Source organism: Xyrauchen texanus, chromosome 27 (assembly GCF_025860055.1).
Source record: "Xyrauchen texanus isolate HMW12.3.18 chromosome 27, RBS_HiC_50CHRs, whole genome shotgun sequence".
NCBI lineage: Eukaryota > Metazoa > Chordata > Actinopteri > Cypriniformes > Catostomidae > Xyrauchen > Xyrauchen texanus.
The window spans coordinates 32,236,570-32,259,714 of record NC_068302.1 but is presented as its reverse complement, the minus strand read 5'-3'; the positions used below and the strand labels follow the sequence as shown (position 1 = coordinate 32,259,714).

Here is a 23,145-nt window from a genome sequence, read left to right as displayed (position 1 = left end):
ATGTCAAACTCTTTTGTCCATTCAATGAAAAACAAAAATAATTGGACATAAGAAGAATTAGAACATCAGAGACATGCATCTCCAGTCAATACAAATGGAATAGAACAGACAACAGAGAATAAAAGAGACAGAGAGAGAGCTGAGAAACAAAGATCATACTAATTACAGCAACAGAATGAGAATTAGACAGACAGAGGACAGAGGACAGAGAGAGAGAAAGTGAATGAGTGAGTGAGTGTAGCATGTCGATAGTGGCGGTCACTTGTTGTCCTTCCATTTGCCCTGAACTGAGAGTGAATAATTGACAGGTAAACAACAAGCATAGAAAGAGAGAGAGTGAGTGCGAAAGAGAGGGCAGATCCCATCTCATTCCCCCATCTTCCACAACCCCTCACCCACTCTGTCCTGCTCATTAGTGCTAATGGAGGCATAACAAGCTCTCTAATTGAGTCAATGTGGCACACAGGCAGGCCACACTGCTATGCAATCTAATTACATGAAGTTCCTATATTTATTCATGCATATCCGCATGATTTGTGTCTGTGTGTGTTATTAAGGTGGTGGGGCAGGTGACTTTGAAGCTTCATACTGACCGAACTTTAGTTAAGTGTAAAAGCCCACTTCAGATTTACAACAAGGCCGAACTCATTCATTTCCTGCATGAAGATTTGGGCTGAGAAGAGACAGATTAATTACTAATCACATTGATGGATATTGTATTTGACCCACTGAGGAAAATATTTGGCAAAACACAGTAGTGGTAGACTGATTTCAGGCTTGCAATGTCCAAAATCAATGCTGATATCTAGTCAGCAGGCTGACAGATGGCTGATAGGATGGTGTTGCATATGTACACCTCTCATACAAAATACATACAGTACATTGAAGGCAATTGAACCTTTTCATGAGTAGGGTCTAAATTAATCTGCAGTGCCCCCTGTAGTGAGTTATTTTTTAATGTGACTGCACAGCCAGTAGAGGGGGGCAGAGTGTAGACAAATATTTTTTTATTTGATTTACATTTTTGATTTCTTGTCATAAAAAATACTATATATAATATAGTAAACATGAACAAATAGGTTATGTCTGCTGTTCTGTTTTTGTTATATTTATTTTGTTTTTATAGCTGTAAAAATGAAATGAACAAATAATATTAGCAGTTCGGGTTGCCTTTGCACTGTTTGACATCTCAGACATTGTGTGTGTGCCTGTTTAACAAGCGCTTATGTATACAGACTTGGCTGCATGCATGGGATATCATGCTCAATCAGCATGTTTTCACTGTGAGTATATGAGTTTTAAACTGTTACCGTGGTGCTTTGCTGATATTTTGGCTGTTTTTTCAGAAAACAAACTGTGAAAAGCTCTATGTTCATGGGCAATGGAGGAGTCAGGAGACAGGTTTAAAATTAATCTCTTTATTTTATACAGAATGTTATGGCTTAGCCAACTCAAAAGGGGATGGTTGTGTTGTTTGTGTCTCTTGCTTATCCCTAGTGCTCTCTCCATGCTTTTCATGTCTCCCTCTGCCATCACTATAATCAGAGACAGGTGTTAGAGTAATCATAACCCAGGTGACGATCCTTACCACTCTCCCTCTCCGGCAGACCGACACATGACCACGCCCCTCCATGCCACATACCCCACCACCGGGGCAACATCCAGCCTGCCTACTCCCCCCCATTTCTGGAGAGAATGTCAGCCAGAACCATTTGCGCCCCCGGTCTGTGGACCACCTCGAATTTAAAGGGCTGATGAGCCAGATACCAATGGGTGATCCTTAGTATCTTCATGCGGTGGAGCCACTGCAGAGGAGCGTGATAGGAACAGAGGGTGAAGGCCCGCCCCAGCAGGTAGTAGCAGAGGGTAAGAACAGCCCACTTAATCGCAAGACACTCCTTATCGATGGTACTATACTTTGTCTCCCTGAAGGAGAGTTTGTGACTAATAAATAGTGCTGACTGTTCCTCCCCACCCACCTCCTGCGAGAGCACTGTGCCCAGCCCCCTGTCAGATGCATCAGTCAGCAAAATAAACGGGAGAGAATTAAGGTGCATGTAAAAGCAGCCCCCCACAAAATGCAGACTTTACCTTAAGGGAAGCCTGTTGGCATGACTCTGTCCACTGGATCGGCTCGGGAGCCCCCTTTTTAGTAAGGTCAGTCAGTGGGCTGGTGACATCAGAATAGCTAGGCACACACCTCCAGTAGTAGCTAGCCAACCCCAAAAACTGCCTTACATCCTTTTTAGTCTTGGGCGCTGGGCAGGCTGCGATCACTGTGGTTTTGTTAACCTGTGGATGCACCTGCCCGTGACCCAAATGGAACCCCAGATAGCTAACTTCCATTTGAAACAGGCAGCAATATAAGCACTTTATCTCCCTGTGAGAATTCCCGTAGTCCAGTACCCCTGTCGTTCAGTCAGCATTGACGTTCTTGCACTTTGTCCTGTATTTCTTGCAAATTCTCCTGTTTTATCTGCCCCAAAGTGTGGAGTTTTGCGCTAAGGTCAAGATTGTATTGAATTTGTTTTTTGGTATTCGAAGGTCCTTCCTCCCAAGCTTCTTGAGCACGCCACGTGGCCGACCCCCATACATTAACTCAAAAGGGGAAAATCCTGTGGAGGCTTGCGGGACCTCTCGTACTGCAAACAACAGGGATTTGAGCCACTTATCCCAATTTGTAGTGTCTTCATGTATGGACTTACGAATCATATTTTTCAAGATTTTATTAAATCGTTCGACCAACCATCGTTTAGTGGGTGATAAACACTGGTGTGAATCGATGTAATGCCTAATAATTCATACAGTTTGCATAGTGTACGTGACATGAATGTTGTGCCTTGGTCAGTGAGGATTTCCTTTAGAATTCCCACTCGGGAGATCATTTTGAAGAGTACCTCCTTATCCCAGTGGTGTGGTGGTGGCGTAGTGGGCTAAAGCACATAACTGTTTATCAGAAGGTCACTGATTTGATCCCCATGACTACCACCACTGTGTCCTAGAGCAAGGCACTTAACTCCAGGTTGCTCCGGGGGGATTGTCCCTGCAATAAATGCACTGTAAGTTGGATAAAAGCATCTGCCAAATTCATAAATGTAAATGCCTCTGCAACACTACGTGCTGTGATGTTGTGAAGAGGCACTGCTTCCGGATATCGCGTTGCATAGTCCACCAGAACTAATACAAAGTGATGCCCACATGCAGTCAACTCTAATGGTCCAAAGAGGTCCGTGCCAATTCTCTCAAATTCTCTCTTCTCTTGATAAACAGCAGAGGCCGCAATGACACTTTTGGGGTGGCTGGCAGATTCACCTGGCCATTATGTGGTTCAAAGCATTTTCATCAGCTAAGTGGCCAGCCACTGGGTTATAATGAGCTGCCTGGAAAAGTGTTTCCCGATGGCTCTTTTGTACTAATAGCTGCATTGTATTCTCTTTGGTCTATTTACTGCATCACTCGATACAACTGCTCTTTAATCTTTAATTTGAATCCTTTGGAATTACCTGCATTTATGTATAAATTTGTCTTAAAATCTGGTTTGAGTTAAGTTACAATAATGAACAAATACAATCTGTTTTAACTAATAACACATTATTGTATATTTATTATAAAAAGCACTCAAAATTTGGAGTTTGCTATTCACAAGAAACATCTGCTGAAGTGGACCTTGCAAAAAAGAGATCTCAGAAGACCTATCATCAAGAATTGTTGCTTTGCATATAGCTGGAAAAGGTTACAAAGTAATCGGGATGTACAGTGAAAATGGAGTTATATTTTGGTCTGTTCTCACCCCAAACCAACTGGATCATTTCAGAAGACAATGATTAAACCACTGGAATTGTATGGATTACATTTATGCTGACTTTATCTCCTTTTTGGAGCTTCAAAGGCCTGATCACCATTTACTTGCATTGTGTAGACCTACAGAGCTGAGATATTCTTCTATGAATCTTTGTGTACAGCAGAAAAATTAAATAATGCACATCTGGGATGGCATGAGGGTAAGTAAATGATGAGAAAATTTACATTTTTGGGTGAACAATCCCTTTAAGTCTTTGGGATTATTCCACCCTTTTACTGTCCACCAAGTGAAAATGCTAAGTCTGATTGCAAACCTATCATCAACAAACTACATTTGAGGTTTCATTCATGTCCGTAGCATAAACAGTGCAGAACAAGTTACGTGCCAAAGTTGCTCAAATCCTGAACCATAAGTATGAGCAATAATAATAGAGATGCTTGCTGGGGCAAAGACAATGCTGGTTCAAACATCTAACATTAAGGTATGAAAATCTCTATTAGACAATTCACTTGTGAAAAGAATTGTCATCGTTTGTCAAGGACATTCTTAGAAAAGACACGTCTCTTTGTTGTAAAAAGAGTTTTGCTGCAGAAGTGATTGCATTGCCTTTGACATCTAGGCATTTTGCCAGACTTTTGTGTCAGCAAGTGTTGTGCTCCATGACAGGTAAAGTCTTTGAATCGCCAGCTTTAAACAGATTTAGGAGTGATACAGAGAAGGTGAGCTGACACTTCTTCTAATCTTCTGTACATTCTCTGACCTCCTGTTTTCCACTCCTCAACTGACCTTCACAGCAGAGCCCAACAGAACTTAAAAGAACAGTTCACCAAAAATTAAGTTAAAATTAACTTCCCTCATGTTGTTCCAAACCCTTATGATTTTCTTTTATTTCATGGAACACAAGATATAACGAGATATTAGGCAGAATTTTTGTCATCATTCACATTCTTTGATTCTTTTTTTTTCTGTAAAATGAAAGTGAATAGTGACAGAGACTGAGCATTATGCCTGTTGGGCTTGGAACAAAGTTTTTTGGCGAACTATCCCTTTAAAGCAGAGACCCACTGAGGAAAACCGTCTAGAACATTGGTCAGTATTTTGTATTTCACCAGACTACAGGATCTCTGGACATCATCATGCTGTTAGAACCTATGTATGTGTCTGTGGAGAAGTAGATGAGGTCTTACCCTGACAGATGAAGGAAGCAGGTGACTCTCCAGGGTGGACACGGGCTGTGAGAAACACCACCCGCTTTTCTCGCTCTTTGTTCAGATGTGCTGAAACACACACACACACACACACACACACACACACACACACACACACACACACACACACACACACACACACACACACACACACACACACACACACACACACACACAGAAAGGTTAGTCTCAGCAGATTGGGGTCTTGGCAGGACAGTGTATACGTGGTCAGAAGAATGGAGATTCAGCCCTCAGACATGATAGGAAATGTCCCAGAACAGGAATGTGGGAACAGGAAAGATTGACAAACTGAATTACAAAATGTATTGCTGTGGACTGTAGGCCAGTGATTGGGTTCCGTTCAATGATATAGCAATAAAACAAACCATATTTTCTAAACTTTGACTTCTAAAGCCACTTTTTGTATTGTCTAATCAATGCTTCACTCTTTTGCCACAATAAGGCAATATATTTCAAATATAGCTGAAACATATATAAGTATTTGAATTATTAAGAATTATTTATATTGATATACACTCACTGAGAACTTTATTAGGAACACCTGTTCACCTATTTATTCATGCAATTATCTAATCAGCCAATCATGTGGCAGCACTGCGATGCTTAAAATTATGCAGATACGGGCCAGAAGCTTCAGTTAACGTACACTTTAACCTTTAAAATGGGAAAAATATGTCATCACAGTGATTTCGACTGGCTACTATAACTCAGGTAACCACTCTGTACAATTTTAGTGAGCAGAATAGCATCTCAGAATACACAGCACATCGAACTTTGAGGTGGATAGGCTACAACAGCCCTCGCCGGGCACTTTATTAGGACCACAGTGTTTCTAATAAAGTTCTCAGTGAGTATCTTTTTAGGGGGCCTTTCTCAGCAAATATTAAGTAATCGGCATGTCATGAAATGAATTCTATACAAACTTTAAAGGTGGAATGTTTTATTTTTGTGCCTTTACCAACACAACATAATTGTTAATATAATGATTATTTATAAACAGGCTTCATGAAAACCCAAAATATGAAATATCATTATAGATGGACTTCATAAAAAATATAAAATGCTACAAAAGTATGGAATTAGACCTCTTTAAAAGTTCTTTGTGTGTCTAGAAAGTCACAGTTTGAAGCTAAATCTACTGTCAGTTTAAATGAATTTCATGCCGGTCCCTCATCATGGATGCAACAATGCTCCTAGATCTGTTTCCAGATATTTTGTCCTCTTCTCTTCTTTCACAATCTCCACAATGATATAGCGAGAAATTTAATACACCATAAATCAAATCAGTCCAGCTTTGTGAGCGATGCCAGTTGTGAATGAAATGGGGAATACCATTCAAGTTAATGAAAAGAAAGGCTGGACAAATTAGAAAGGACTGCCAACAAAAGCTACTCTTTAAAATGCCTCATATAATTCTAGGAATGCGGCAAGCACATTTTAGTCTCAGAGCATTCTGTTCCTCAAGGCAGGACACTAAAGCACGTCAGGGAATTCATTCAGGCTCAAAGCATTCTTTCTTATCAGCTGTGCCGTTGGTTGTTTGAACAGGTATGTCAGAAAGGCCTTTTTCCAATACAGGCAAGGAAATCACATAATAGCCAGGAAGGATACATAAGCACACTAACACAATATAGAAATCTGTTATCTCTTCCCATTAGCATAAACGTAGATTACGTACATGCTGTTTTTAAAGGACAGCCTTGTCATTCACCACTGAAACCCTAAACATACTATTTTGTCTGTCAACAAATATAGATAATTCTATTCTACAAAGGAGTAATGCTTCATGATGAAAAATGGACACGAGTGGACAAATCATGATTTGTGTGCAAAGAAATCAGGTGTGTTAGTTTCGGGAATATCTATAGAATTAATAAGGCACAGTGCGCTGACACACACACACACACGCACGCACGCACACACACACACACACACACACACACACACACACACACACACACACACACACACACACACACACACACACACACGTGTTGATGCCTCTGAGGGATAGCAGAACATAGGTTGATCAACAAAGATATCCTCCTAACTTCCAGACCACACCACAGTGAACAGATGATTATCTGTCATTTAAAGCAACTGTTACAACATGGATGCGTGCACACATACCCCCCCGCCCATGGGACTGGCTTGCCTTGTATGGCTGGTCAATAATATATCAAGGCCTCTCTCGCTGTGTCCTAAATGACTCCAGTGATCGTTGAGCTCATTGCTATGTACACAAGCCTAATATCTTATTGATCTCATCTGGGTTTGTGCTGAGCTGCAGGAAATGCTGATTGCCGCTATGCAACATTCACCCATATATATTCTAATCGGCTTCCTAGGGGGCTGAAAATACTTAAGCATGGGCCGCAATCATAAAACATTAGTTGAATTTTAAGGGAAAATTCCTCTTGCTGCCTCTCTCTCTCTCTATCTCACTCTCTCTGTCCTTTACAGAGACGAATGACTTTGCCATTCAGAAGTCTCGGTGGAAAGGCTTTGGCGTTTGTTGTAAATGTGAGTGCTTGCGTTTCACCAGGCACCGACGCTCTCATGGGTGTGCGACTCTATCAGTTATAAATCCCACCATGAGCCTGACCCACAGCAACATGCCGATGGATGTAAAACAATGGGGCAGTAGGCACAAAAATGCTGCAAGAAAACGCTACACCTAGGATCCTTTTGCATCTGTCTGCGTCAGTATTGCTGCTCCCTATATGAATATTACACAGTCAGTGTAGGGCACCATCTCCCTAGGGGGGGCCCCAGAAACTCCACCGGCTACCCTTCTTCGCACGTTATATTAATTAAGGACTCATTAGCAGTCACTGTTTTCAATTGTTTTTCTATGTAAACACAAGTTGGATTGGTGTCTTTGATAGTTGCGCAGTGTAGCTGGACTAGCCTTTTTGACCGCTGTATCGCGTTTCTCTGTTTTTCAACATCTCTCGAAGAAGCGGCATGATTTTTAGATGCCATGTCAAGATAAAAAGAATCTTAAGTGTTAAAATCGCCTCTCAAAACACCTGCGTTCTGTTTCATTCATTCTACTGCGTCTAGCTAGCTACGGCAAAAATGTGTTCGGTCTGAATGGCTCCAAGACGTTTGATGCATTTTTTAGATGGCACGTCAAGTTAAAAAGAACTTCAACTGTTAATAACGCACCACAAGACACCTGCGTTCTGATTTATTTGTTGTCCTAGCTAGCTAGAGCAAATAGCGTTCAGTCTGAAAAGCCCCAAGATGTGCACCACGATTTTTAGTGTCAAGTTAAAAAGAACTTCAACTGTTTAAATGGTGGCTCGGGACACCTGAGTCATGTTTCATTCATTAAGCTGCATTTGTTAAACAGCCCCAAGATGTTAGGGAAAGATGGAGCGAGCCTCGTGTTTATGTTGTGCCATGCCAACATACTACAAATGACAATGGGTGCTTCTCAATCGGAAGGCTGTATCCTCGTTAGTCTGGATATCTCGGCTGCCACTTCATCAAGCACTGACAATGACCATCTCAATTTAGAGGACCCATGGAAGGCAGCCTTGTTTCGCAGCCTTCGTTTGCTATATTTTGGAAGATGCATCAAGTGCATCCTCCATGGCCTTCAATCACCCACAATCCATTGCACATGTCCCAAATTATAAAAAAGGCGAGTCAAGTAACCGCAGAGACGGAAACCTGTACTTTTTCTCTCGCTCTCTTCAAGTTTTTATTTGCATTTGCAGCGATGACATTATGTATAAAAATAAAAAAAGTAGTTTAGACAATACAACACATTCGAAGATACAAAGCGCACAAAAATAAATAAATAAAAGGGAAATTACATAAATTTGAAAAGATTTAAAAGTTTTATTGTTTTTTTTTTTTTTTACAAGTCTAGGCTTCCGTATTTTCATTTTTGAAAGGGTTTCAATATAAATTCTAAGATCAGTGTTGCAAAATGTAGTATATAAAGGCTTTTTTGAGTGACTATAGCTTGTGAATATAAAATCTTGCTAAAATAATTTAGAGATTAAGAACATATTTCTTGTTTTCTGAAGTATGTGGGGTTTTTAAACAAACTAAAATATCACACTGTTCTAAGCATATGGTTTGACATGCGCACTTACTAGACCATCTCATTATAATGCTGAATGCTTAGGAGGAGTCTAGCCTAAAGCCTCAGAAGGACTCATCTAGAAAGGACACAGCCTTACTAGACTGCAGCCTTCCAAATGAGAAGCACCCAAATTATTACAATAAATGACTATATACACACAAAAAAACAACCTTGCTTTGAGGGGCCCCCTGGTGGCGCAGGGGCCCTAAGAGGCTGCTTATACCGCTTATAGCTAGAAACATCCCTGGTCATGCTTATATAGTCAAGTTTATATAGGATGCCTGAAGTTTTTTTCCTCCAGAACTCCTTATGCAATATAAAAGTGGAATATTCTTTAAATTAAGAAACCAATACCATATTAGTAACAAAATTAAGATGCCTTTTTACCAGAGACAGAGACTGGCTGGTATATGATGCTGTGGAAGCACAATTAATTAAATTATCCACTGACAGGAAAAACAGCTATAATTATATTATATATAGAATTATAATATATATTATATATAGAATATAATATATATATATATATATATATATATATATATATATATATATATATATATATATATATATATATATATATATATATAGAAGATAAATTATCAGCAGGTGTGGAAAAAAGTTAATTTTATCACACTGATGTCCTCTGACCTGCAGGTGGTGCTAAAGATCAACAACAGACTCCATAACATCCTCACACATCCAATCATTTACTATATACAACCCTGCAAAGGCAGAAAAAAAACTATTATGAAACAAGACAAATGTGCTTTAGTGATCTGAGAAGTTTTTTTTTCTCTTTATCTGTTTTGCTGCATCAGTGCTTTCCTTACACTCTGTTTTCCTTCATCATCTGACAGACATCCTGATGCCTTAATGTATGGATTTTTCTCTCTTACCTATAAGGACCGGGTGGGACATAAACAACTGCTGTCCTATAGAGGAGACATGCTCCCAATTAGACCATAAAGCACCAGAAATGGGCTGACTCTTTTAAAGGGGCTCTATGTCTCTTCTTTAATGGTGCTGTTGGTCTGATAGCACTGGGAATCCCTCATCTCGCAGAAGATCCCACCACTCCAAATCATACGAAAGATCAACAGCCCTATTCAGCTCCTGTTACCCACTTCCATTAGAAAATAAATGAAAGACAGAGGAGAAACAAGAGGGAGACAAGGAGAAATGTTATGTTGACAACAATGGCTGAGACAGCCACCTCAGCACATTTTTCACCTGAGAGCACAATTCCCCAAATTACCGCCCGACGCGAGGATCTAAAAAATTAAACGCGAGTGTATTATGATAAGGTGCCATAGATATGTAAATGGCGTCAAATGAGGAGAAGTGTCTGACAAAAAGTGAAAAATCTAATGGATTTTGAAGGTTATGCAGATTGTGCAGTTCAGCTTTTCTCCTGTGGTCGACATGCCACTTTTAATGCAAGTTGATAAGACATGAAAAGGGCCCTGACGTAACACAATTACCTGGGATCTTTAGGAGAGCTGGAACCTGAGCAGATCAAATTCAGCAGAAATGGCAGCATCACTCTGTTCAAGACAGGCCGAGTGGCCTGCATAACATGGGCCCAAGATAGATGACTCAAATATGACAGGCTGCATTTATTTCAGATAGTGTCCTTTCTTTAGGGTCAGACGACAGACTCCAGATCTGCTACTCAATAACCACAAACCATCCATCCATTACTAGTATTACTATAATGACACTGATGTGCACAGAACGGGGGCAGCAGGGGCGCAAGCCCTTTTGGTTGTTCAGAAAAAGGGGACATTTTTAATAATGAAATGAAAATAGTTTATTTAGTTTAAAACTAAATTAAAATCTTGTCATATCTCACAATAACAGTAATGTGTTATTATGAGATTTCTTTGTAAATCACGGGCGTATTAAAGAAAATTAAGCGGAGGTACCTTTAAGAGCACACGTTGCAGCGGGGGTGAATTCCAATAGCAAGTGATCCTCCCTATGCCCTATACTCACTCTGAACTGCAGAGCCCTTGAAGTGGGTACTCTGAAGGAAACATGGCATTACTGTATGAATGTACCCTTCACTAACAGTCTTGTGGAAGGGCCCTCTGAGAAAAGATGAATTTTCTCACTTTCATTTTGAACGATCTCTGGAGTGGTGTTCCCTCCCGCAGGAGTGCCCTTCAAGGAAGCAAAAAAATGCAGTTTTAAATTAGCCCCGGAACATTGAAGTGCTGTTACCTTAGACGAGTAACAGGTCAGATAAAATGGTCCACTCCATATATTAGATACTCCATAAAGAATAATACTCGATTGCTACCGGACAGCGCTAGTGTAGACAGATTTATTCATTATAATGAGAGTGGTAGTGTTGCTTTCAGTGATATACTGTAAATTAAACTCGATTTTTAAAGAATATTGACATAAACTGAAGGAGCTGTCAAGGTTCAGCCAAAGCCAGTTTGGTTTTGTTGAATCTAATAAGCCATTAGATTAATCACTTTCAGAAAAATACCATTAGGCTACCACAGTACCGCAGCTCAACATACACATATTATGCAGTCTGTGTAGGGCACCAACTCCCTAAGGGGCACCAGAAACTCCACCAGCTGCCCTTACTCACATGCTATAGTAAAGCTATCACAGTCGATCACCTTTGCGCTCGCACTTTCTCATCACACCTTCGCACCGTGCAACATGTTACAAGGATAATAACATGGTACTGAATGATTGATTCTGTCATATATAGTTGATGTTGATAATATAGAAATTCTGCAGCAGAGCGATGACATCTCGGATCATTACCTCGTCTCTTGTATGCTGCAATCAGCTAATGTTACTCAATCTACACCACGCTATCGTTCAGTTTCGACCACTAAAGATAGCTTCACTAATAATCTTCCAGATCTATCTCATGCACTCAATAAACCCCAAAAGAACTTGATGAGATAACAAAAAATATAAATGCTGTCTTCCCTAGCACTCTTGATATTGTCACCCCACTTCGACTAAAATCAAAATTAAAGAAATAAGCCCTGCCCCATGGTACAATGATCACACTCATGCTCTCAAGAGAGCAGCTCAGAAAATGGAGCGCATGTGGAGAAATATTAAATTTAAAGTATTTCGTGGTGCATGGAAGGATAGTGTCTGTAGATACAGACAGGCACTAAAAGCTGCCAGGTCAGCATATTTTAGTAAACAAATAGAAAATAACCACACCAATCCTAGATGTTTATTCAGTACTGTGGCTAAATTGGTTAGGATAAAGCCTCAACAGAACCAGATATTACGTTGCAGCACAAGAGTCATGAATTTCTTTACAGATAAAATTTAAATAATCAGAAAAAAAAATTGGAATTATGCAATCATCTGTCATAGCACCTCAGAAAACGGTGTCTAATAATTTTCCTCACGTGCAACTTCAATTCGTCTCTGTCATAGGTCATGAAGAGCTAACAAAACTTATCGAAACATCAAAAGCCACAACATGTTTGTTAGATCCTATACCAATTAAGCTCTTAAAAGAGGTATTTCCTGTAATTTCAGAACCTCTTCTTAATATTATTAACTCCTCGCTATGCTTAGGACATGTCCCAAGAAATTTTAAAATGGCAATTATCAAACCCCTTATTAAGAAGCTACAACTTGATCCTGGAGAACTGGCTCAAATCTCCCTTTTATGTCAAAAATACTAGAAAAGGTAGTATCATCCCAAATATGTTCATTTCTACAGAGAAATAGTATATACATCTTAGTGCTGCATTCGACACGATAGATCATGACATTCTCTTGAATAGGCTGGAGAATTATGTTGGCATTTGTGGAGTTGCATTAGCATGGTTTAGGTCATATTTAGCAGACCGCTACCACTTTGTCTATGTAAATGAGGAATTGTCAAACCAAACAAAAGTAAAATATGGAGTGCCACAGGGATCAGTTTTAGGGCCTCTGCTTTTCTCCATTTATTTGCTTCCCCTGGGAGATATTATCAGGAATCGTGGAACAAGTTTCCACTGCTATGCTGACAATACACAACTTTATATTTCTTCAAAATCTGATGAGATTTCACAATTCTCCAAATTAGCAGAGTGTATCAGTGAAATAAAAGATTGGATGGCCAGAAATGTCCTTCTTCTCAATTCTGACAAAACAGAGGTACTGATTATTGGACCAAAAACTCTACTGGATGTACTGTTACATCATCTTCAACAGCAAAGAACTTAGGTGTTATATTTGATACCAATCTGTCCTTTGAAAATCAAATTACCAATGTTTTCAGAACAGAATTCTTCCACCTAAGAAATATTGCTAAATTAAGGCATATGCTCTCTGTTGCTGATGCCGAAAAACTAATTCATGTGTTTATGACCTCAAGACTAGATTATTGTAATGCATTACTGGGAGGATGTCCAGCAAGATCAATAAATAAACTTCAATTGGTTTAAAATACAGCAGCCAGAGTGCTAACGAGAACCAAGAAATATGATCATATTAGACCCATTTTATCATCGTTACATTGGCTACCTGTTAAATTCTGTATTAATTTTTAAATTCTGTTATCTACGTACAAAGCTTTGAATGGTCTAGTTTCGTAGTACTTAAGTGACCTTCTACCATGCTATATTCCATCACGTTCATTACGATCGCAAAATTCTGGCCTGTTAATAGTTCCTAGAATATCAAAATCCACAAAAGGAGGTAGATCCTTTTCATATTTGGCTCCTAAACTATGGAATAGTCTCCCTAACACTGTTCGAGATGCAGACACACTCCCTCAGTTTAAGTCTAGACTAAAGACTCATCTATTCAGCCAGGCATACACCTAATTTATCCTCCAACCCACAATTAGGCTGCTTTAGTTGGGTCTGCTGGAACCAGAAACCAGAAACATTGATCATGATTTATAACTCTATAATAAATTGAATAGCATCTATGTTTATTTTATTTTATTTGTTTCCCTGTCTCAACCTCGGGACTCCTATCCTGAGGTCACCAGAACCGGCTGGATCCAGCACCATTCCTGCTTTGTGTTGGACTCCACTGCTACGTGTCGCTGAATGATGATGACTAAATGCAGCCGGTGACAGCCAAACATCACTTCAGTCAATTATGATGGACTTCAGAGGATGAACTGATGCCAACTCCAACTATAAGACATGTGATACTTCATATGCCATTGTCTGAACCTTGGATTTAGGATGGACCACACCGAACCTCACCGCAATTACCGGCCAGGCTGAACTGCGTTTCACATCCCTGATCTCTGCCTGCATCACCTCGGTCTATTTATGGACTACGATCTTGAAATGGAATGCATAGATTAACAATTGCCAAAAAAAGCCTTCATCAGCCAATTAACAAGGACAATTGCATCTATGTGAACTGGATGTGAATCCAGGATGGACTTCAAAGACATTGGTCATTAATCTTACAGTTCAAACAAAATCGATGTTTAAACACTGACCCTTAACACTTACTTAGATTAATAATTTTAAACCATGACTTTAACTATACATAAGTAATATTTACATTATATTCATGATGTTAGCCAGAGGGGAACTGGCCCCCACAGTGAGTCTGGTTTCTCCCAAGGTTATTTTTCTCCATTAATCAACATCTTATGGAGTTTTGTGTTCCTTGCCACAGTCGCTTTCAGCTTGCTCACTGGGGTTATTAATACAATTATTATTTAATTACTTATTTTTAAACACGATTAACGATCGTATTTTATCTAATTACACAATGATGATTCATCGACTTTATAGGCATTACAGTTTTATCGTCTGTTAATGCCTGATCTTCTGTAAAGCTGCTTTGAAACGATGTGTGTTGTGAAAGGCGCTATACAAATAAAATTGCCTTGACTTGACATCATTGATGTGACGTGCAAATAAGCGGTAGAAAAATTATTGAACAAATGTCACCATTCCAAATTTTTTTTTGTGCGGGTGCCTCATGCCTCCCCCAGCATTGCCGGCAAGATGCCGCCCTGGGCGCTTGCCCATGTCGCCTATACCTAAATCCACTAGTGTACATTAGGAAAACCATTTTTTAAATGTTTGTAGCATGATAATACTGTGTTTTTGGACATGCTCATATTTGTCTACACTGACAAAATAGTAGTCTACCATGATAATGCCATGCTTTCTTGCACATTGTATGTATAAAAGATAATAATTGTTCCTACAAACAAAAATAACTAAAGTAAAGCCATTTTTTGGACAGGTACCATAGTAATAGTTTCTTTTTTTATGTACCATAATAATAATACCATAAAAATAGACATATGCTTAAATTGTAATTGTACACAAACAAAAAAGTACCCAAAACTACCATAGCAATACCATATTTTTTGGTCATATACCATGGAAATACCTTTATTTATACCTAATTAAATACCTACATTTATTAACTTATTTAACATGTCCACATATTTGTCTACATGTAACAAAATAAAGTACCAAAAAGTACCATGGTAATTACATGTTTTTTGAGAGTGTATTATCATGTTGTTATTTTTTTTGGACATATGTGCTCATTTTTGTTTACACGGACAAAAAGTATGAAAAAGTACAATGGTAATGGGTAGTGAGATGGGTACACGGCCCTGGTTCGATGCCAGCATCTATAGTTCCCCCTCAACTTTCATCCCCTCCCTCACAGCCATACAGGCCACACGGGCCTCCTCCCTCCAAAAGTGTTAATCTATTCCAAACACCTTCACGCTGGAGTGAATTAGCATCAGTTTGCAGCAGTGGCGGCATGACATGCTCGCCTGTGTGTGCGTCATATCAGACGACACGGACTAGCTGTAAATTGTCAGTAGTGTTCAATTTATACAGGGTGCAGACTGCTGTACAGGGTGCTGGAGCTGAACAGTCATTAACTTCTCTTTCTCTCACTCCCGTCTCATTCTATTCCTCAAGGACATGGCTTTAAAAGAAATAGAGCTTTACGCCTGTGGATTCCTGCTTGTGTACAGGTCAGGTCGAGGCAGAACCAGCAGTACACAGAGCCTTTCCTCTCAGATCTGCTCTATACCCACAAGGTCATAAACATTTTACACCCCTGGGCTCTTCCACGGTTCTCTTTCACCTTTAAGCATCAGACTACCTCTTCAATCTGAGATCTGATTCTATTCAAACACTGCCTCTTTCAAAGAAACCCTTTGAATACATCCATATGATTCTTTAAGATGCCTTTTCCTGCATTTAACTCCAGCAGTGGGGCAGATTTCGGCCAGGCACAAAGCTGGACTGTGAAAGGACCACATCTGAGCAAGGTTGGGGGAATAACACAGGTCAGAACCGAGGAGAAAGGGAAGAGAAAGTGTACGCCCCGGTCAACAGCCCGCTCTACACAATCCAGAGTCTGTAAGTGGAGGCTGAAGTGAGCAATCAAGAGCCCAAGAGTTTGGGGTTTTCACAAAGCAGTGAAAGAAATTACTCACTCCAGAGGATTACAATGACATGTTCTGATGACACTGGTATCAGACAGCTGAAGAGAGAAAGAGAGAGAGAGAGAGAGAGACAGAGACACCCACTAAAACTCAGCATGTAAATACAACTCTGAACCCTCTTAAACCCTGTAGATGGTCTACAGGGATAAAAGCACTGAGCGCGGGGTGATTAGAGATCGATTTACTGCAATCAAGAACTCCCTGTCACCCACGCTCATCTCTGTGAAATGGAGAGATTTCTGTTCTTTACAATTGCATGACACTTGAGGTTGAGAGAGGTGGAGGAAGTGTCAGTTGAAAGGCAAAGAGAGAGAATAAGGGAGTAAGAGAAAGAAAAATAGTCATTTAGTGGGTGGTCATTTCTCATTGCTTGTTTTGGCTTAAACAAAGAACTGGTGGAGATTTGTGTTACTGAAACGGCTACTAATTAGGTTTATATCATTTTTTAGAATGAATCAGTCAAACATAGAGAAATAGATATTTAGGGTTTGTTCCAAAACCTAGTGAGCTTCCTTCGGAGGCATCATTTTAAGGGATCATAGGCGCACTCCCGATGTGAAGGCTGCCTCCTAAGATATCTTGTTTGGGCCAAGTTATAAGGTAGCATCATCTGTATCCTTCACCAGGTAGGCAATCCCAGAATGCACTGTGATGAGCTTGGTGGAAAAACCATTCAATACTGAAAAGTACAGGGATTTTTATTTATTTCATAAAAAACTGATTATTTTACACTAAATGAATGTGCATTTTTGCTCCTTGGGGTATAGTGTCGTTCCTCTAGCGTCACCTTTATTGAAATCAGTTGTAAGTTGAGTCTTTTGTGCGCTGCACGTGAGGAGCACTATTTGAATGTCGCGCACAGTTGCTGCCTTTTTAGTGTGTTCCAAATGTTTCTTTTATGAGGCATCATTTCAGTAAGGAGGCTGCCATAGAAGACAGCTGCCTATGTAGGAGACTGCGAGGCATCTCACAAAAGTTTGGAACAGACCCAATAACATGTTTTTTGAACAAGGTAAACGTTTTGTGCACCCATATGCTACAATAACAAAAATGTACCACTGTAATGCCATAGTTTTTGGACGTGATAAAAGTTTATTGGACACATATGCTCATATTTGTGTCTACAAGTACCAAAAAAGTACCATGGTCCTGCCATATTTGCAACCACTGCACAAATACGTCCACAGTAATTTTATGTAATTAAGTAAAAGAATGTATTTGCCATTGAATTTTTTTTTATGGTATTTTGCCATATCAATATACACCGATCAGCCACAACATTAAAACCACCTGCCTAATATTATGTAGGTCCCCCTCGTGCCGCCAAAGCAGCTCCAACCTGCATCTCGGAATTCTAAGTTGATATTCTTCTCACCACAATTGTACAGAGATCTGAGTTACCGTAGACTTTGTCAGTTCGAACCAGTCTGTCCATTCTCTGTTGACCTCTCTCATCAACAAGGCAATTCCATCCACAGAACTGCCGCTCACTGGATGTTTTTTGTTTTTGGCACCATTCTGAGGAAATTCTAGAGACTGTTGTGTGTAAAAATCCCAGGAGATCAGCAGTTACAGAAATACTTAAACCAGCCCATCTGGCACCAACAATCATGGCACGGATGTGAACTTTTACTGAACCTGACCCATACCTGCATGATTTTATGCCCTGCACTGCTGCCACACGATTGGCTGATAATCGCATGGATGACAATTGGTGCCAGATGGGCTGGTTATAGAAAACATTGAGCTGACTCAAGGAGAAAAACAAGAGAGAAAGAGAGAGACAAACAGAGAGAGAGAGAGAGAGAGAGAGAGAGAGAGAGAGAGAGAGAGAGAGAGAATGCTTAAAGCCCTATTGCCAAATTGCTCGCTCTCGATTTGGCAGCATTGGTCATAGTCTCCCTCCGCTTTCCCCGACTCCTGCCTCCTCCCTTCAAAACAGAAAAAGGAGCTGGAGGGGTGAGGATAAGGAGGTGTAGAGGGACTGCTTGCCACTTGACAACCAACCACTGCTACCGTGGAAACAAGTCCAGTGCTGCCGTGGAAATATGCCAAGACCGAAACAAACATTGAGAAGCTACAAAGGTATACCTAGCATGAGATTCAACAACATTTTAGTGGCCAACACATAGTGCACCTGCAAGAAAACGAGAGAACGAAGGAATACTACTTGGCCAAAAGTATGTGGACACCTAAACATATGAACTTGTTGAGCATTTCATTTTAAAACCACGGTAATTAAATGGGAGTTGGTTCTTGCTAACAGCTTCCATTCTTCTGGAAAGTCTTTCCACTAGATGTTGCAACATGGCTGTGGGGATCCCATTCAGATGTATGAGCATCAGAGAGGTATGGCGCTGATGTTGACCTGGCATTTGACTTTGCTCACAGTCAGTTTTTTAATTTATCCAACATAGTCTCATGTTGGATTATACACGCAGAAGAATTGAACAACATAATTTGTATCTAGGAAAAACACAGCCTTTCAATTTGGAATGTTTCCATGTCATAAATCAAACGGCCCAGGCGTCCTCATTGGTCAGAAAGGCCCCTCCGCAACCTGACCTCCTGAACAGAGTTAAAGCAGACTTCTCTTTTGTAAGGTTACAAGGACCATCAGATTTGCACAACTCTAAGACATTTCATCTTAATCTAGCCTTGCTAGATAATGTTGAAAATTGCTTTGAACCGTGGTAATGTTTGTACCTGACAAATGAATGATTATAGACTGATGGACCTCTTTAAAATGTGTTTTGCGATGTGCAATCAACTATAATTGATAAATATAATCTTTAATTTTGTATGATTCATCTCATTCTACTAAGAATGGTAACTATAAGGTTTAACTTGATCAAATACAATGATGTGTAAAACCAATATGATTTTATAACCAGGGATTTTCATGTTTTATTACCTACAGGTATAACAGCCATAAAAAAAGTAACATTTGGTATGCAAGCATTTGTTTTGTTACATAGAGAAATCTGATGACAACAACTATCATGTCTCTTGTACCATTTGCAAGATATACATTTCATGATTAAATATGCACTATTTTTGAGAGGGAAAATAGTGAGAATCTCTAACAAAGACTAATAAATCAGCTATCTGAAAGGACAGCCCAGTCGACCATGTGACTCTTCTGAGTCACTTCTGATTGGCGCAGGACGCCTTTGGGGATGCGGCAAATTTCAGTTCAGACTTCGCTCTGACTCTTCCCTCGTGGTCTTCTCGGGATCCCATCAGAACCAGGTCCATGCCATGTGAGGTCCAAAGGAGGCTCGGGACTCGATGTCCCGAGAAAGCTCATCACTCTCTATGGTTCACAAACATGAGAAGGCTTCGATTCACAGCTAACCTCACTAATTAATACAGACAATAAACTTCGATCATACAGAGATCAAAACATCGACAGAACAAATTTTCGACCAAGCGCCAAAAACCAAGCAACACAAAGAACGCAAGTACATCTCAAATATTGTGCTCAAAGTGCTGGTGTATTAATTAAATAATTTGGGTAATCCGATAGCAAATCGATGTAGACTCAAAGAAGGATAAAAGGTTCTTAAGGTATTGTCAACAGTGATCAAGATCACTCTCTTTTCAAGTCTTATGTATATATGTGTTAGATTAAATGTATGTTTAGAATAGCAATAACGTTTGTCTGTATTCAAAGATTATTTGACTGTGGTATATTCTGATAAATAATCTCATCCCTGTTTCTAAAAGATTTTGCTTCAAATCTGTACCTAAATACATGTGATATTATTTTCAATAAGCCATGAGAATATTATTACTCCAATAAGTGAATTAATCATAATTCCCTTATTAAAGCTAATTCCTTACAGTAGAAATTGTGAGTGGATACAACGAGACGTTTTATTACGATATCAATGCTGGAGAATCTATTAAGACAAATAATTGAGTTAGTTGTCATTTATCACATTTTTAACGGTTGTCGCACATGACTAATTCCGTTAGATATTTCCTTACCTAATAAGGTACAATAAGGACAATTTAAATTAGTTCATAGCTCACATATTTCGAGACTTTAAATTCCCCTCTAAATTTAGCATACCAAATATCCTTACATATAACGGTGGTAGAATGCGTGCAAAATACCCAACATAACTGATCCCGTCCACATCTCTAAATTATCTATGTAATACCCTACACTCGTGACAATTCATAATAATTTGTTTAAGATGGCGAAATCGTAAGATATCGTATGACTTGTCTCGTACAAAAATTTACAACTTTTATTCCCACAGAGACCAACCAATCAACAAACATAACATTTTAGTTAGCCTCCTGTCCAACACTTTGTTTTAAGTAAGGAATAATGAACAATGTTGCTTACTCATTCAAAACTCTAATGTTTTCTTTCTTCCATGGAACACAAAAGGGATTTTCCTATGAATATCATGGGTTGGTTTAGGGTTTGGGTTAGGGGTTAAACTTAGGAAAAATCATATTAACATGTGAGTAAATGTCGTATGTCTTGTGTATGAGCCAGCATGTATGACTTTGCCATCTCATGCTATTATTATGATTTGTCATAAGACCAGGCTGAATTTGTCCCAAAGGTGTTCATTGGGGCTCAGGTTGCTGTGTGCAGGCCAGTCAATTTCTCAACCACTAGACTCAATAAACCATTTCTTTATGGACCTCGCTCTGTGATAGGCGCCTTATCATACTGGAACTGTTGAAAGCACACCGTTCTCATCATTGTATGTCATAACATAAAGATTTGTCTTCACTTGAATTAAGGTGCCTAGCCAAACTACCGATAGTTCATTAGAAGGGGATGTCCTCATACATTGCTGTGCAGTCCTCATGCTTTTCATTCTCTAATATCTGTACAATGTAATTAACCTTCTGCATGCCAAAAAGAAAAAATAATCTAAATCTTCAAAAGGTCACTTGGAACATGTTGGGCTCGATACAATTGTGCTGAAACATATATCTGGCTGGGACAAAGCAAGTAATAATTGCACACATTCCACCTACTCAGGGTCCCGGAAAAGGCTGGGACTGTAAATACAATTGAAAGACAGACAGATTTTTTAATATAGGTTATTAGTTTCTACCCCCCCCAATAGAGTTCTAAATAATTTCTGAAAGCAACAGTCCAGCCAGGAAACCTCTCTGTGCACCCAACTTTATTATGCTGTTACAGCTCCAAGGTTTAATTTCTCTCATGATTTTTTTTTATGCTCTATTTCCTTCTTTTTTCCTTTCTTTTCTCACTACATAGTGAGATCCCTGACACTCAATTTACAGCCTCACTCTTTCTGTCAATCTCAATCTTATTCTCTCTAAAAATATATTCACACACAAGCCTCACTTTTAGCCTGGGGCGGCAATTGTGGATGGCAAACAATTTTTTTGAGAACTCTCTCTCTCTTCTTCTATGCTTCTCACTCACTGGGTTGTGAGAAATGTTGTGTGGCTATCCTTATGAGGACTCTCCATAGACATAATGAATGTTATACTGTACGAATTATAGAACCTATCCCCTACCCCTAAACCTTCAGCATTTTTACATTTCCAAAAAAATTTAGTTTAGTATGTTAATTATGGGGACATGTCCTCATAAACTACATTTATAGCACAATACCATAATATACCATAAATTCGCCCCATTTCGCGACCAGTCGCTTGGTTCTCCCGATGGCCAGTCCACCCCCGATTGGCCCCAAAGTGCGTCGGCCTACCAGGAAAATTCCCGGTATGCCAGATTACCAGTCCAGCCCTGCATGAAGGTTGTTGATTGAGCTTAACTTGTATTAAACCTGGAGCATTCCTTTATATAGGCTATATTTTGCATACATGTACAAGTATGTGACTCTTTTTATATCATTGAAAACCATGCATGAACAAAATATATAATATATGTTTTACATACACAGATGAGTCAAAACATTCTAACCACTCACAGGTGAAGCGAATAACATTGAACATCTCCTATCAAGGCCGCATGCTAAGGTCTGGGTAGATAAGATGGTAAACGAGTTCACATAGTCAGCAGGAGAAATGGGCAGAAGTAAAGTCCTGAGCGACTTTGAGAAGGGTCAAATTGTTATGGCCAGACAACTGGGTCAGAGCATCTCTGAAATGGCAAGGCTTGTGGGGTGCTCCCAGTCAGCTATGGTAAGTACCTACCACCAGTGGTCTGGTAGGTAGTGTTGGGAGGGTTACTTTCGAAATAGTTAGTAGTAGTAGTAGAATAGTAATACTTTCGTAAAGTATTCTGTTAGATTACTCAATGTCAGTAATGTATTCTTAATACTTTGAAATACTTCAGCACTGGTAGATTTTTTTCACTTGTTTTGACTATAAAAACTCAAATCAAACTGATCTTGTTTTAAGGGTTTTTAGATATTTTTTTTACAGGAAAACAATACAAAAATTCAAGTAAGATTTTTGCCCTAATATCAAAGGTCTTACTAGAAAAAAGAAATTATGATCTTGATAAAAATAATTTGATTGTGCCCTGTAACGTGCATGTAAAATGGCTAGAAATAGCATTTTAGCTTAGCATAAAGCTGACAATTTACACAAG

The 23,145-nt window shown here is 39.4% G+C and overlaps 1 protein-coding gene across 1 annotated transcript in view; it reads right to left on the bottom strand.

Moving 5' to 3' along the window:
- agbl4 (AGBL carboxypeptidase 4) overlaps positions 1-23,145 on the bottom strand; it is a 503,648-nt gene that overhangs the window by 52,364 nt on the left and 428,139 nt on the right. Inside the window, exon 7 of the mRNA XM_052095121.1 lies at positions 4,990-5,079. Within this exon, the coding sequence (XP_051951081.1) occupies positions 4,990-5,079 (90 nt within the window). The remainder of the gene's footprint in view (positions 1-4,989; positions 5,080-23,145) is intronic.